The 12,699-nt window shown below is 41.9% G+C and overlaps 1 protein-coding gene across 1 annotated transcript; it reads right to left on the reverse strand.

Moving 5' to 3' along the window:
* Nucleotides 1-7,840: 7,840 nt before the first annotated feature.
* arl4ab (ADP-ribosylation factor-like 4ab) lies at nucleotides 7,841-12,399 on the reverse strand. The gene is made up of 2 exons (XM_020090896.2): nucleotides 12,242-12,399; nucleotides 7,841-11,149 (listed from the first exon to the last, which is right to left on the reverse strand). Exon 2 carries the CDS (start codon nucleotides 11,063-11,065, stop codon nucleotides 10,457-10,459), a length of 609 nt encoding a protein of 202 aa, XP_019946455.1. The 5' UTR covers nucleotides 11,066-11,149; nucleotides 12,242-12,399; the 3' UTR covers nucleotides 7,841-10,456.
* Nucleotides 12,400-12,699: the final 300 nt, after the last annotated feature.

Here is a 12,699-nt window from a genome sequence, read left to right on the forward strand (position 1 = left end):
ACCTGAATCCTCTGGAGGATTTGTTAATGTTTCAAAGAGAAGAATCTCCCGTCGGCTGCCTCATTTGTTGGCCAGTGTTGGCCTCAGGATGCCCCTGAATTTGGACACAGCTCCTGGATATATGTATGTTCGGTGCAGTACACAAAAAGAAACCACTACCACCAAGCACTTTATGGGCAAAACAATCTGGGCTCCTCTAAAATCCATGATGAGCCAAAAAATGGCTTCAACAAAGGCAACGCTCAGATAACATGACAGGACGAGCACGTCTAAAAGGAAAGAGCATCAACTGGGTACAACTGACCCCCGCCTCAACAGAAACTGACCCTGTCACTCTCACCTCAACCTGAACACTCTCTCTGGCTGCTGTGAGATCATTAACTGTGCTGCTGAGTCAGAGGAGCTGCTGACAGCTCTACCAGTCCCAGCGTGACCACTCCCCGGGACAACAGCTGGTCTAAGGCCCAGAGTCTGTGCCATGGAGCTCTCTGTTGTACGTCATTCACTCTTCTTTGAATTGTACCGGATTTCAACGGTTCCCACCCTGTGGAAAACGTCCAGCATGATTTCTGTGCCAAAGAAAACACTGACCCCATCATAGCTTAATCACTTACGGCCAGTTGCACTTCCCTCAATCACCAAGTGCCTGGAAAAGCTGGTGCAGATCCCCATTGTTCCATAACCATCAAGGTGGCTGAAACAACTGAGACAACTTTAGGAGATTTTTAGCCCAACTTCAACAATCCTCCTTTATTGATATCAAGACCACATTCAACATGATCTAGGCTACATCCACACTGAAGAGTTTCTTGTGTTTTACATCAGTAATCAGTGAAATCCCTTTTTTACAAATTAAAATAAAGTTCATTCAAAACTTTATTTGTCCCTATTGACAATTCTGGTAAAGAGAAAAACAGGGCAGATGCATCAGGTGCATTTTAACCTTCCAAATGGCAACAAACATTTAAAATCCCAATTGCATGCAGAAAATGCTTAAAATAGTCTAATATAATAGGTTACCCTACCCTGCCCTATATAGTGTCATATGACATTTAATTGTTGGATAAAGGATAATTTCCTTTGAGATCGAACTCAATGTCAAATGAGTCTTTGATATACAATTATTGTTGCCTCATATGTTTGAACCCCATGTGTATAAAGTTCAGTAGATACTGTATCTGCCAAATGAAGGATGGATGGTGCTACACAAACTGAACATTGTTTACTGTATGTTCACAGTAACTAGACTTCAGTGTCTGTACACAGAGATACTGCATTCACGAGAAAATGTGCACAGCAAATCCCCACATGATGTTATACGATCACAGAGCTTTGCCGCTCAGAACTACAGAAGCTGAAAATGTTTAATTACAGTTGGAATGTCTTTGAAGTGTGAGCTTGGATTTGTAGCCTGTGTGATTCGTGGCACACGGATCAATTGAAGCCTTTTTTTTTATTCCAGCCAAGAACAAGGTGGTGGTGTTTTAACACAGCTTCCATGACTGCTGGGACTGTCACCCTTCATTTCATGAGCCTATGACCAGAAAGAGAAATCGTGAGGATTAGAGAGAGAGACACATTCCTGTTCTCGGTGAGAGAAACCAGTTTGTTCGTGGCAGGTACAATAAACAAGCTGGGCACAATTGAGGTTTCTTCAAAACTTCAAAGTTCCTTTGATTCCAGTTAAATAGAGATTATGGCTGCTTCTGTTTAAACAGAGATAAAATAGAGCAACAGTGGAAAGGGCTAACAGAGGTGGAGATTATGTAACGTGTCCCGGTACAGGCTGCACTCTGCTCTCTGGATGTTTGGAGCGATCAACATCAACACAGCTGGTCAGGAGACGAAGTCGCTGGAGTGAGTCATGTTGAAATCATAGCTGTATAACACTGTGTGTAATGGTTTTAACAGTGAGGACTTTGACGTATCAGAAATGCTGCAGCTGATTGTAATAATAAAATGAAATATGCAAAAAAGATATCATATATTTAAACGGCTGAACAAATCCCAGATATGGGCCCAAACACAAAAGTCATCTATCCGCTCCAGTGCTCTGCGTCTGTATTCAGACAGAGTGTTCCAAATAGATGATTTCTACACATACTGACACACACCGTAAACAGAATGACTCACACGTAGCCATGTTTATATAGTTTTTATAGTACAGGTAAAGAATGGCCTCTGTGTTAATGGGTGGTAAAACATTTGCTAAATAAATCAACCAATCAATCAATCAATCAATCAGGAACATTTTATTTGTATAGCCCGTATTCACAAGTCACAATTGTCTCATACCCTAACCCTGACCCTGTTAACATGCCTGGCCTGCTATACAGCACTACAGGCTGCAAATTCCATTTAGAAAAAAAATCAACAGCAATGGCACAATTTTATTGTACCTAAAAGTTTTAGTCACACAAATGAGTTCTTCCTAGTAATCCAGGAATGTACTTTACAACAACTATTGTAAACAATGATGAAAGATTTAGGTGAAAAGGCAATTGAATATATGTGTTTCAGTTCATTTGTACCAATTGTTTTTTACTTTTACCCCAGAATGGGCTCATTACATTTAAATACTTTATTTTTACATTGGGATCTCTACGGAGACGGTCATGTTTTTGCATTCATCCACATTGGACAAACTAAACATCTTTTGAATTTTCTATGACAACTGAAGGCCACGACAGGTTCTCTTTCATGTTTGGAAGAGGAGGGTGAGGTGAGGGGTGTTCAGCTTCAACAAGCAGTTTCACCACTAAATTCTACACACTGAACCTTTAAGACTGAAGTTGCACATTTGGCAAGAAAAAATATAGTTCAACAGTTCCTCAACCTCAAAAATTATTGTTTTAATTTATTTGGACCTACAGTGCTCCTTCATCTGGTCAGAATTAAAGTGCCAGCATCAGCTCTGCTTATTCCTAATTCACAAATATTGGCATGTTTAAATACTAAGATCTAATATATACTGAACTCCAAAGTATGTTGACTGAGTAATTGTGAACATTGCTGCACAGTGTATTGGTGGGGACATATTGTGTGAAGTGAGACAGTGTGACAAAAAATCCAAGGAAACCAGTTGGAGTAACAGATGATTGTGTTTAAAGGCTCCACAGCACTGCACAATGTCTTGTAATAATCTGGCAGGATTTTAATGTCCTGGATCGTTTCCACTGTTTATCTTTCATCACATCAACTGAGAGGTAAAGAGCCAAATAGGTAACACAGGTGTGCGGCTGATGCACATTCTAGCTGACTCCGTGCTCACGCCCTTTGGCCGCGTGAGTAAATAATGAGTGCTTTTTCATTTTTGGGTGAACTATTTCTTTAAGTTAAGATTTGCTTGAAGTTTTATTACATAGTGCTGTTTTTGGTCTGAATACCTGCCAACAGTTCCCAGGGGCTGAAATGGTTGAGGAATACTTCTGATTTAGATATTCTAAGAGCTATTCTACGATAAATTATCTGAGGATAGTCTTAGAGGAAAAGTCATGGGGACATGTAAATAAAGAAGGGTTCATTTGCCAGGGAGTGTGGATGTGTTCATGTGTGGTATGTTCATGACATGAAGTTGGATGGACAGATCAACCAAGCCTCTTCCCACTGGGAGTAGTTAAAACAGTATAGTATTTGGTGATAATTGCCCCACTCTTGCTTCTTCTGTGTTTGAGGGTTGAGTACTGCTGGGTTTCGGGGGGGGGGGGGGGGGGGGGGGGGGGGTTGCAATGGCAGACAGCCCGGCTCTTCTCAGGAAACCGAGGCAGGCAGGGAGTGGTTCCTCTTCCCTTATCTCCTTTCCTGTCCTCCACTATGATCATTGCAGTGTTTACACCCTTCGCAGCTCACACTGACTGGGGGTCAGATTATCAGAACACACAGTCATCAATCAGCTTGAACAGACCCCACAGACGTCACATCCCTCCTGCTGGATACGCACTCTTCAGATGGATTGTTGGGCTTTCATAGCCCATTTCCTCAGCAATAAGAAAAAGGGGGATCAAAGACGGGACCACTGGGTGTGGCTGCAATACACAAACACAATATACGTGTTGGCGAAGAAACTACAGGATCGGGCTGTTTTTATTTTTATATTTGATTATGGGAGGGAAATAAATATTTGATTTACAGGCAGAAACAGGAATAAACCTTGCCACAACTCAAGCCATTACTTGATCAAAAGCAATTGATTGGTACACAGCTCCTCAGGGCGGTGTCCTCACGACCCTGGATTAGTAAATGTAACAGTTAAAGAGGCAAAAATGAAACTACAAATTATAAACATGTGCCGGACATTGAGAAAATCTCTCAGTGGGCTATTCTGATCTTTGGAGACCCCCGGTTCAGTGTCACATGATCATATGACTGATTCCAATCAGATTTCTATTCCTACATAACAGATCTGAAAAATGTGCGACCATATGCCTGCTCAGCCCAGAGAGAAAGTGTTTTTTTCTCGCTGTTTTTAGTTCTCAGTACATTTTGTGGCCTCTATCTGAATCTCAGTGATGTGGATTTTAATACTTTAAATTCAGATATCAGCCTGAACTTAGTTAACTGATTATTTTCATCTGTATTCGAGCTGTTTTTAGTCACTGCTGTGCTGCTTCACATTAAAAAAGCTTGCCAATCGGGGGAACCTCGTTTGAAACTGTGCAGGGAGGTATGGCACAAACAGAAACAGCCACAGTGTGCTGAAGAGGAGCTGCAGTTGACACACGGTGGTTTGTGGACAGCACCTCTCCAACATCAAGGTCGACAACTTAACCTTTCAGTGCTGTGCCATGTAATAACACTTGCACTACACCATGCCGGGTCAACTGCTCACTGCCGTTCATATCATGGCCCTGAACATCTACTTCCTCTATGATGGAAAAGCCCTACATGGCTCAAATGACAGTCTTCGTTCTGCCTACTCTCTAGAGTCTTGTCTTGTTGAGATTGTGAACACATCAGGGTGTTCCAGGCGACCTGAGCGTTTGCTGGTTGTCAGAGATCCATGGTCACATTACTTAAAATCTGTTTACAGATCACTCAGATGCCTAAAACCAAATCATTTCTAGTTCTGTAACTGGTTCTGTTGAGTTTATTTTTATTTTGGTGCTAACAAGAGAACCCACCCATGTTTACACAAGTTTTGAGCAGAAGCATTGTGCTATCAACAGACGAGGTTGCACAATGCAAACAGAATAGAAATGCTCTTTCTAGCTTAACAATAAGACACACACCGACAACTTGAAATCCTGCTATTTTTTGGTTCTAGCTGGGAGGCAACTTTTCAGGTTCTGAGCCAATTAATTTTTGGTCAAAATGCTCCAAACGGTTCAAAATAATCTGCATGAACAGATATGGAACCTTTTGTCGGTAGTAAAGGGGCATATGATTGTCTAGTATAGTTTATATCCGAAAGAATATTTGTTACATCTCTGGAATGGACCAGACCTTGCTCACATACACTTGTGTAACCTATAGTAGAGATGATGTGTTTGTGTCACAGCTGGTCCCTCTGCTGACTTATAAATCAACTGCTAATCAGTCCTGGATCAAAGTGAAGAGTTGTGACCAGTGTGTTTGTTTGTGTGTGTGTGTGTCTGTGTGTGTCCTGTGTGCAATTCCAGGAGATCAGGCCAGCTGATGTGAATGTTTGGCGACAAGTGACCCGTGAAAACCTCTGTCACTGTGCTGAAGCTGTATTGGTCATATCCTGCAGCCAAGGGCCATGGGAGGAGGGCGGGGCTCAACCTGGCATGCTACCCTCCCCACTGTGAGTTTTGTGCAATGGAAAATATTGTGTCGCTGGTCAGGAGCCATATTGGTGTAAAGGAAGGATGCTGCTGCTGCAAGGGGGGCATCAGAAGGCTCTGTGCATCGTCAGCCCTGATTAGGATTTGAACTTTTCTATGTATCATTATTATTCTGGTACCCCCATAAACCATGGTGATGAAATATAGATCAAAACAATACAATGTTTTCTTTCCCACTTCATACAGGGATTGCAAACATATTAAAATTGGCATAAATAACTTCTCATTTTAAATTCATTTTGAGGTGGTTGAACTCAGCTGAGCATGCTGGGAAGCCAGCCTGCCCACATATTTCATTTTCTCTGAAACAGCTACGGTATGTGCCACTTTCAACCCCATTATTCCTGGCTGGATGGCCAGGAGGCAGAGTGTGCATGGAGCTGTACCAAATGACTAAGCCTCCAGCCCCACCAGAAAAAAAAATCAAACAGAAATCAGACCTTAACAGTTTGTGTGCCCCCCCCCTCCTCATACTCCATAATCTCCTTCCTCCATGCTTGTGCCTGGTATTGTTCTCGGAGCAGACCCAGTCTGAGCCAGAGCTGCCCTCACTACTCTGAAAACACTCACAGCACAGCTCCCAGAACTAACAGTGCACCACAAACTGACACACGTCAGAGCTGCTGCTTTCTGTACCATCCAAAGAAACTGCACAGAATTCACACCAAACTGAGAATTCAATGTGTCCCTGCTGGCTCGGATACATAGTTCAGGAGGATCTTCATCCTGTGGATCATCTGGTGAATTTGTTCTGTACGGACCTCATATAAATTTGATTCACTGTAACCATACTCAACTGTATGTCCTGCTGCTGACTCCATTTGTCTAGAACGACTTTTTGAAACAGGGTAAATATTGTTTGTTTAATATTTACATTATAAGGAGCTTTTAGAAATCCCAAGAAATGTGTAGGTTTCGCTAGCTATAAGCCAGGTGCATGGTACTAGCATGGGAATTGAACCATCTATTGTAAATATGCTGATAATTTTGATGAGTCAACATTTTATCCCAGTGAAATTGTCCAGATTAATTTATATCCTAAATTGGAAAAAGCTATACCTGTTCATCACATGTGAGGATGCATAGTATTTAATGTTATACTGTATGTTGATTTGAGGCAAGAGCCAATCAGTTAGTTTGCTGGATTCAAGGGTATGACATATGAACTTCATTCTGGCTTTATGCAGTCTAGATTTAACTGTTTGTCATCAAATACAATAATTGTGGAGTCTAAGTGTGATTTTGGGGATTTTGGCAAACAACAGTGAGACCAAACCATTGCAGAGTGTACAGCTAAAAAGTGAAAAGTGCAGTCATGTTTTTTTCAGGTGCTGGAATATATCATGGAATATTATGTTTCAATCTTAGACAGAAAGAATGAATCTGGACATCAGATTAACCAAAGCAAATGGGATTCTTAAAAAATTCCTTTGGAGCACAAGTCGTCAAACTCAGTCTGCTGATAATAATGATACTAATATTCTTATCGGCAGAAAACCTTGTGTGCAGACCTTGAGTTTAAATATTTTTATTCTGGTTAAAATGCTAATTTTAAGATCAACAGTTAAATTAGGCTCAATTCAAATGGATTTCTTGATCATTGAGTTTCAACAACTGTGCAACAAAATAATCCCAGTACAAGTCCAGTTACTATTTTTTTGGGAGCTTTTTAACCACATCAACCAATTATTGTCTTATTCTTTTAGCAATTGAGGGTAAACTGTAGAACATTTGGCTTTCAAGCAACAGTGTTTTAAATCTCTGAGGATTTGCAGCTAATATAAATAGATGCAGTGTCTTCTCCCTCATTAGCTTTCATTTGAATATTCATAATGCAACAAGCTTCTGTTTCGGGGGCTGAGAAGATGAAGTGATGCACAGTGTGGAAGAAAGTGACCTTGTTTTCCTTAGAAAGCAGCCCCGGCTCTTTTGCTGTGTCAGTTGCAAATAAAACAACATGAGGAGAACAAACCTGGAGCCTGGTGGAATCTGAGCTGATCAAGAGCACTGATGAGATAAAGAAACAAAAACAGTCGCTATGTCACCAACCTGCTTTTATTCCAAGTGAACAGAGTGGATCAAAACACATAAATATCAAACCCCCTGCCAAACAAAGTGGGGGGGGGGTGAAACCTTTGAAGCGATGTTTCACCTCTTTCACTCCCAGAATCACAATTCTCGTCAGTGTCCATTTGAGGTTCGGGACAAGGACCACTAAAGTGCATTCAGGCGCGGGCTCTGCTAATGGTCAGATAGGTGAGGCTGGCTCGGACACCAGCCGGTATCTGAGGACGGACACTCGACAGGGAACTGTTCCTGCTGGGCCAGCTGAGCCTGTCGATCGACACGTTTACACATCCACAGGACACATGTACAGGGAGCTGTGTGTTTCGGTGATGAAGTCACAGCTTCCCCCGGCAGCCAGTCATTCTCTCCTGTTACAGCCACGAGGAGACAACTGGTGGCTCTCAGACTGTTTATAAAATCATCTGTTTTGTATTGACCTGTTGTTTATTTATCTAAGTAGCCAACTACAAAATCTGTCATCACAGTTTATAATTGTTTATTCATTATTTACATGACTTAAAAACTGAAACATAGACTACAACAGAAGCAAATGAGTGAAACTGAATCTATGATTGACGTATTAAATCAACCCGATGGATATTAAAAGCTAACTACAAAGCATTAATGCAGAATCACTGTAAACAGCAGTAGTAGGTTATACCAATGTTATGTGGTGAGCTCACTATTGTAAGCAAAGGAAGGTTGACTTGCAGGAAGGGCCAACTAATGTTAGGTCACTAGCTAATTTTACAAAATATATTGCAAATGATTCAAATGAGTTTCATATCAAGGCTGCTGAATTTTAAATTTCATACTACTCAATCTTTCAGCAGATAGATTCATATTTGAGCATCATTATACGCATTTTAGTCTTTTATTTATGAAAAACAAATGTATGGATGCTTATGTTCATACAAAAAACATTTGATCAAGTAATGTTATGTTGAAAATTAGCCAGCTAACACTCCCAAAACAATGTTAACTCACACAACAGCATGGCTTTACCAATACTACATGTTTAGGGGCAATATTTAAGGTTTTCAAGTTTAATCCTGATAATATATCAGGTGATATATTAACGACTTCAAGCTTCTTTGGCATCTAACTGACTTTGCATGTTGATAATTTTAAACTGTGTGACAACCGCAGAGAAACTAGCAGCATTGTACTAATAAAAACAGAACAGTATGTCTGCACTGCATTCTGATCTATTGTTGCAACTGTCAGTGAAAATAAATCTCCTTCCCTCACTGTGTTGACCTCATGCTGGAGTTGAGTGACGAGTTTAAATAGAAGTGTTTCTCCACTCTGAAGGACTGACACCAAACCCCTGACGTTTAACACCGATGTGTTGGGAAGGTTTTCTGCTGTGGCTGTGCTCAGATTCGTCGGTCATTGTGCATCACTGTATTCAGTGAACCACCATCAATCTTCATGTCAACTCCTGGACTCACACTGTAACATGGATACAAAATAGTGTTACTACACTGCAGGGGTGTAATGAGCATTTACTCTCATGACTGTGACAGAAAGTCACTTGTTGTGTACTGTGTGAGTATGTTGGGTAATGTTATTCTTAAGTATTGTACTTGGACACTTTAGGGACTTCACAGTGAATGCGGCTCAAATAATGACTTTCAGGTGAGTGCAACAACAAATCCACTGTCTGTCATAACTCCCCGTCAAGAGGAGAGACCATTGATCACTGATGCTGCTTGGCAATGTAGGACTGTGCGTGTGCACTACACAGTGTGTGAGGAGAGCACACACTTTCTTTTTGTTATTCTTATATGCGTTTGTAGAACTTCTATTGTGAATACCTCTGTGCTTTTGGACATAGTGATGCTTTCAGTCTGCTGTTTCTACACCTGTCATGCATTTTCAGTTATTGTTCTTCATTACTGTTTAATGTTCTGAGTTTTGTCCTATTTTTTCTGGATTATTCTAGTAAGGCCATAGGGAGGTGTGTCTTTAAAGAAGGAATGTATCATAAGGGCTCTGTATTGTATAACGGTGTATATGCGTTTCTAACTTAAAGCTATAAAGCTCATTAAAGTCCCTCTGACCTACTAAAGCTGAGTACACAAGTTTGACGTACTTTCACTTAAGTACAACTATCCAGTACTCTGTCCACCCCAGCCACACTGGCGTTTGCCACTTTGAAGATTTTTTTCCAGATATGGCTCAATCTGTGACCTCAACACAAGCTTTGACTAAATACAAATTCAAAGACTGGAGAAGCAGCATGTGTTTTAACAAATTACATAAAACAGAAAGGTCAGAGCTCATGTTCACTCACTAAGACTTCAGTGTAAACTTCATTTTTCTGCTTCTGTATAGCATAATACTGTACTGCCTTTACGGGAGAGGCCACAGGGCAACAATGAATCCCACGGTCCTCCTCTGGAGCCAAGCGCTGGCTGACTCCAACAGTTCCACGGGAATGCTCAAACTCAGCCGGGCAGACTTGAGAGGGGAAGCCGAACTGGACAGGAATAGTTTTGTCTCTTTGTAGCAAACACAATAAACTTCTCTCATGTTGCCTCAGATCCTGCTCACATGTTGTAGTTCCCACTCTGAGCACATCATCTTTTCTTCTTCTTCTGTTGCCGCAGCATCTTCCTCCTCTTCATGATCATGGCGTGCAGCTTTTGCAGACCTTCCTGCAGCCCCTCGCCGATGATAGCACAGGCGGGCTGTAGGTGCCAGGGTGTGGCGGTGCTGAGCTCGCCCAGAGCCAACATACTCTCCATCTCAGCCAGACTGAGCGAGTTCCTCAGGTCCTGCTTGTTAGCCACCACCAGAACTGGCACGCCCTGGTTCTCTGCCAGCCGCGTTATCTTGTGCAGCTCTGTCTTAGCCTCCTCTATGCGCTCAGCATCCACAGAGTCAACCACGAACACGATCCCATCTGCACAGCGTGTGTAAGACCGCCACAGCGGCCGCAGCTTCTCCTGGCCTCCGACATCCCAGAAGTGGAAAGATGCCGTCCGCCGACTGCCTTTGACTGACACTTTGATCTTCTCTGTGTTAAAACCCTTAGTTGGGACAGTGTTCACAAACTCATTGAAACGCAGACGATAAAGCACGGTGGTCTTGCCCGCGCAGTCCAGTCCTAAAATGACAATGTGAAGAGCCTGGAAGGATGGGAGGCATGGAAGGAGAGAGTGATGGTCCGATAATCCGTTCCCCATCTTGGCGCACACAGCAGGAGGAGTCTCCACCAAAATATTCAGCACGCTGGCTTTTAGTCCCCCAGGGGAGTGCAGCTCTCAAGCCTGGCGGGGTCAACACAGTATGCATAATGAGACAAAGCACACAAACACCCACCACCCCATTGCTTCACAAAAGACCAAGCACCCCACAAGTAACTAAACCCCCATCTCCCTTAACACTACACATCCTCACATTATTCTTGCCGAGAGATGAATAAGAAAATAAAAGATGAATGAGAAATAAAACAGCAAGGTGGATAACAGCTCATTTGCACATGTAGCGCCACAGCAGCCACCAGGGATTTCATAGGCTAATTTCTATTCAGCCTGTGAATCACTTAACAACAGGACAGAGGCTTTTGAATTTCAGTGAAATCCCAGATTGAGTTGATCATCCAGTCTTCAGGGACAGATGAGAGGAGGGCTGTTCTTACAACAGTAGCACAGCACTCTGACAGGGAGGAATACAGTGGCTTTAAAAAGGCAAAGAAGATGTTGCTCGGCAACACACACTGACTTGTCTCCTATGCTGAGGATAAAGCGAATTTCAATTACGAATGTTAAATGACTAAATCCTTGCTCAGCTGCGAACACACACATTTGGCAAATTATAATTCAACAATAACGCAGACAATCGACATTTAACTGCAACAAATTCACGACTTTCTCCATTGGTTTGCTGCCTGTCTGTGGAGGGAGACTGCTGATTGCATTAACAGGTGAATTGTCACAATAAGTGGACACTTAATAAAGAAAAATCCATGTTTCTTGCTGTAGCCTGATAGATTTAATACGAATTCAAACGACGGAGGACATGTGTCCACTCACACAAAACACGGCAGATGATGCCATCTAATTTAGGAGCATTTCTAAATGGAGTCTGGCTCTGTGCTAAAACCACAGCTCAGGCTCCATTCGAGGCTGTGATGCCAACAAGTGTTCCAAACCCACACCAGTGAAATTGGCTTCCCTGGTCTCAGTGTTGAGGACAGTCTTCATGACAGTAACATGTCAACACAGAGAAACAGGTTCGTCTCATTAAAGGACCATTTCATTCCAGTTGCATTAATATAAATATGATTTAAATATTTGAACAGCAGACATGCTTTTCTACACTGAAGACACATTTCCTAGTTATCATCACAGGAAACTTACCAGCACAATGTTGGTGTTAATCCATGGCACACAGACAGTGTGTCCACGCTCTGCTGCGTCTCTGGTCATGTCCTCACATCAACTGAAGCTCCTCATCTGGAGACTCTCTCCTCCACAGCAGCGTCCGGCTGACAGAGTGCAGCCCTCCGCTTCCTTCACTGCGTTTCAAAATAAAGCACGACTTATGCAATAGCTAAATAAGAGCCATTTGAACTTGATTGGCGAGACCGCTCATAAGAAACCTCATGGGGAAAACAGCTTGGGTCTTCGGTTAATGGTTATAGGATTGCCCCATCCATTGCAGTTTTTGAACCAGATTGAAAGCATTATTTTTTATTCACAAGTGCCTTGAACCAAGGTATCATATAATTTTGGTTTATTTAATTATTTGTATCATTTTACTCCTTAAAACTGATTAATATTTTAATATTATTACAATTTGTATCCTTTCTTTTACC

This window comes from Paralichthys olivaceus, chromosome 20, assembly GCF_024713975.1.
Source record: "Paralichthys olivaceus isolate ysfri-2021 chromosome 20, ASM2471397v2, whole genome shotgun sequence".
Lineage (NCBI taxonomy): Eukaryota > Metazoa > Chordata > Actinopteri > Pleuronectiformes > Paralichthyidae > Paralichthys > Paralichthys olivaceus.